The sequence below is a fragment of the Paroedura picta genome, chromosome 9 (genome assembly GCF_049243985.1).
Source record: "Paroedura picta isolate Pp20150507F chromosome 9, Ppicta_v3.0, whole genome shotgun sequence".
NCBI lineage: Eukaryota > Metazoa > Chordata > Lepidosauria > Squamata > Gekkonidae > Paroedura > Paroedura picta.
In genome coordinates, this window is record NC_135377.1 from 54269970 (window position 1) to 54274564 (window position 4595).

The 4595-nt window shown below is 42.4% G+C and overlaps 1 protein-coding gene across 1 annotated transcript; it reads right to left on the bottom strand.

Moving 5' to 3' along the window:
• Positions 1 to 1399: 1399 nt before the first annotated feature.
• On the bottom strand, positions 1400 to 2810 carry LOC143844255 (uncharacterized). Its single transcript, XM_077351210.1, has 2 exons — positions 2606 to 2810; positions 1400 to 2335 (listed from the first exon to the last, which is right to left on the bottom strand). Exon 2 carries the CDS (start codon positions 2314 to 2316, stop codon positions 1750 to 1752), a length of 567 nt encoding a protein of 188 aa, XP_077207325.1. The 5' UTR covers positions 2317 to 2335; positions 2606 to 2810; the 3' UTR covers positions 1400 to 1749.
• Positions 2811 to 4595: the final 1785 nt, after the last annotated feature.

Here is a 4595-nt window from a genome sequence, read left to right on the forward strand (position 1 = left end):
CAAAGCTAGAATATTATTTCAGGAGTTTCTCAACAGGAAAAAACATTGAGAAAGGCTGATACAGGAAGTCAGCAGACTTCTTAGTACCAGCACTAGGGGGTATCAGTGGAACCTCTATGCCCTGCCTGATGGTTCTCCAGAGCAACTACTTAGGAGCTGTGTGGAAAAGAATGATGGACTTGATAGACCACTGGTTTTGATCCAGAAGGGTGCCTCTTATATGTATACTAGCAGAAAAACCCATTGTATCCATGAATACAGCAAGCACTAGGCCACAACCCTTATTCTGGGCAGGCCAGCCAAGGTCTGGAGAGACCTCACAAGGCCTTTTCTGGATGGGGAAAACGTGCTTGCGGGCAGTCCGTCCCCCCCCCCTGCCACCTTCAAAAGGCCCACCAAGGCCTGTAGAAGCCTTGGCAGGACTTTTCAGGGTGGAGGGGAGAAACTGGCAGACAGTCCACTCCTCCTCCTGCCCACCCCAGCAGCTCTACCAAGGCCTGGCAAGGCCATGGCTGGAGCTGCTCGGGAAAGCAGGAGTGCTGGCAGGATCAAGATCAAGCTTCCTTTGCCAGAATGGGGTCCTAGAAAGCAATATACTGCATGTGCATATTTACATTTTGAATCATAGAATCATAGAATCATAGAGTTGGAAGGGGCCATACAGGCCATCTAGTCCAACCCCCTGCTCAACGCAGGATTAGCCCTAAGCATCCTAAAGCATCCAAGAAAAGTGTGTATCCAACCTTTGCTTGAAGACTGCCAGTGAGGGGGAGCTCACCACCTCCTTAGGCAGCCTATTCCACTGCTGAACTACTCTGACTGTGAAAAACCTTTTCCTGATATCTAGCCTATATCGTTGTACTTGAAGTTTAAACCCATTACTGCGTGTCCTCTCCTCTGCAGCCAACAGAAACAGCAATCTGCCCTCCTCCAAGTGACAACCTTTCAAATACTTAAAGAGGGCTATCATGTCCCCTCTCAACCTCCTTTTCTCCAAGCTGAACATTCCCAAGTCCCTCAACCTATCTTCATAGGGCTTGGTCCCTTGGCCCCAGATCATCTTCGTCGCTCTCCTCTGTACCCTTTCAATTTTATCTACGTCCTTCTTGAAGTGAGGCCTCCAGAACTGCACACAGTACTCCAAGTGTGGTCTGACCAGTGCCGTATACAACGGGACTATGACATCTTGTTTTTTTTATAATAATTTTATTGTTTATTATATAAAGCATTTACAGAGAAGTTGTAAAGAAAAAGCGACCAGTTGATATGGTTTGCCATCTCTTTTAACATAGATATTTAGTTCTCATCACATATTATTCCTGGTCTAGAAGTTTTTACCATTTTTCTTAGCCAAGTGATTGTTAATACATATGAGATCTGTTATAGGATTACATTGTTATTATCTTAAATGATATTAGGTCAGTCTCCTTCATAAATTGGCCCTGACTCAAGAATTACTACTGTTGTCTTATTAATGCCTATAAAATATGGTTTGTCATCCTCTTTTGGCATACATATTAACATACATATTCAATTCCCATCGCATATTAATCCTGATCTAGGAGTTATTACCATCTTTCTTAACAAAGTAGTTGTTGATACATAGGAGGGTATAATCTATTATAAGGATATATTCTATTATTGTCTTAAATGATATAAAGTCAGTTCCCTTCATATATTGGACCTGTCCTAAAGGTTGCTACTGCTATTTTTCTCCCAGGAAGCCAGGAGAATACTCCATTGTTCAGCTCATCTTTCAGGTGGTCGCAGAAAATGAAATTGTGTTTTTTTCCATAGTAGAGTGTTTCTGATTGTCCTTCTGTCAGGGCCAGAGAAATCTCTTACTTGATTCTTGCTTGTAATCGCCTTTGAGGGGACTCTGAATCCTTTGTCAATCTGGATCTCTTCCTCTGGTTGCACAGAAATATCTCCTGATAGCTTCCTAGTTGCTGTCGCTTTTGAATAGACTCTTTTTATTTTGCTGATCCAAGTCATTTCCTGCTCTGAATAGACTTCCAGGTTTTTGGTACTTTCCTTCTGTGAATCTGTTTTCCCAGGTTCTTTAAAGATACTTTGGGTTTTTACATCTCTGGCACTCTCTCCCTCCAGTTGATTAACTTCCAGACATTGAAGTTTCACTTGATTTACTGTTAGCTGAGCTGCGTCATCAGCTGGTCTCTCCGGACCTTGGGCTCCATCCAAAAGCTCCCCCTTAGTCCCACGAATTTCCTTTTCCAGCTTATTGACTGCTTTCAGTATCTCTGAGTTTCCTTTGCATAACAAATGGAAAAGCTGTGCCTTAGTTAATTCTTCCATAGTTCTAGGCAGTCACAAACTGTAAACAGAAAGTCTCGTAAGGTCTCGCGGGAGCACGAGCGATCCCAAATTATCAGTTTGTCGATCTCCGTATCAAGTCAAATTCCCCCACTGAGCCTTCACCCATAAATCTTCAAAGCACTCTCTTTGTTTGGTTAATGGGTATAATTAGCTGGGAGTCTCTCACTCGGGGAAAGAAGGAATTCGCTTGTGAATTGGTTGCGGGGGGGGGGGAGGGAAGAGCTTGTGGGAGAAGAGAGAGAAAAGCCAGAAAGCTTTCAATTCTTACTGTTGTAGGTTCCAGCTTCTGTCAGCTTCTGCTCCTGTCGATCTGGTAAATGATGGTCTGGGAAGAATGTGAGGTCGGCTGGTCGTTTCAAGCTTGTAAAGTTGTTTGCGACAAAGACGCCATCGTGACCTTGAGCACAAGCCGCTATTAATCCAGGGAGGTCTTGCTATCTCCCTACGGATCTGTAGGACCCTCAGGTCACCGTTCCCGGTTCCTGGGGCGACCGGTGAAAAGATTTGCGTATCTGTTCAGGTCAGCCAGGTGCAGAAGCCCCTGACCCTCGGCATGGCTTAAGAGCTGAACAGAAGTCCAGCTTTCTTTATGGCGCCATCTTCAGTTCTCATTGGGACTATGACATCTTGTGATTTTGATGTGATGCCTCTGTTGATACAGCCCAAAATGGCATTTGCCTTTTTTACCGCTGCATCACACTGCCTGCTCATGTTTAGTTTACAATCCACAAGTACCCCAAGGTCTCGTTCACACACAGTGTTACCTAGAAGCGTATCCCCCATCCAGTAGGCATGCTTTTCATTTTTCTGACCCAGATGCAGAACTTTACACTTATCTTTATTAAATTGCATCTTGTTCTCATTTGCCCATTTTTCCATTGTGTTCAGATCTCGTTGAACTCTGTATCTTCCGGAGTATTTGCCAGTCCTCCCAATTTGGTGTCATCTGCAAACTTGATGAGTAGTCCCTCCACCCCCTCATCTAGATCATTAATAAATATGTTAAAAAGTACCGGGCCGAGCACCGAGCCCTGAGGTACCCCGCTACTCACCTCTCTCCAGTCTGATGAAACACCATTGACAACAACTCATATTTTGCTATATTTTGCTATACCCTCAGAAATTAGAGAGCTAATGATAACATGATCCTGTAAAATATGACTTCCTTTCAGCCCTTATGAGCAAAATATCCTTCTCTCTCATATCTTGCCCACAATATTTTCCTTAGATTGGTAGACTTCCTTATTAGCCCGAATAGTTGGCTTAAATAGCAGAAATTTACTCATTGGCTCAGGATCTCATGCTTCTCTGAAATTGGCATTGATATTGCCCATTGGCTTTGATAATGAAATTGTACACCTGTTCAAAAATAAGCACCAGATTGTTAATGATTCTCAACCCTCTTGCTGTCAGTAATTCCCCAACAATATTTCTCTTCAAATTAGTGATGCATTTTTTGTGTTTGTGAAAAATTGTAAGATACACAATTCAAAGGTATTCCATATCATGTTCCAGTTAATTCAGATTCACCTGAACCAAAAACTGTAGATGCTTGAAAAATACTGATTTTAATGTTAAAATTACCTTTCTTTAAATAGGGAACTAATGAGAAATCTTAATAAAATGCCTGGATGCTGGTGGTGTTGCTAATCTAAAGATTGCTAAACAAGATCAATCAGACCCTCAAAACAAATTTTTGTAACCTTTTCATCAATCCACTATAAAGAAGGTTCATGTAGTAAAAATAATTAAGTAACAGGAACTAGAAAGATAACCATTGCCAATCCTCTGATATGCAGCCCAGCTTCCAAATGAGACTTCTCAACTTGACAAAATGCATGTGTGCTAGTGGTAACCAATGAAATGCTTGGTATAATTTTCATTCCCTGTGTTTTGTGCACATGGATAATTCTCCAGTTAAAATGATCCATATTGTATTTTGCTGCTTCAGATTCTTATAGAATCATAGAATCATAGAGTTGGAAGGGGCCATTCAGGCCATCTAGTCTAACTCCCTGCTCTACGCAGGATCAGCCCAAAGCATCCTAAAGCATCCAAGAAAAGTGTGTATCCAACCTTTGCTTGAAGACTGCCAGTGAGGGGGAGCTCACCACCTCCTTAGGCAGCCTATTGCTGAACTACTCTGACTGTGAAATTTTTTTCTTGATATCAAGCCTATATCGTTGTAGTATAAACCCATTACTGCATGTCCTCTCTTCTGCAGCCAACGGAAACAGCATTCTGCCCTCCTCCAAGTG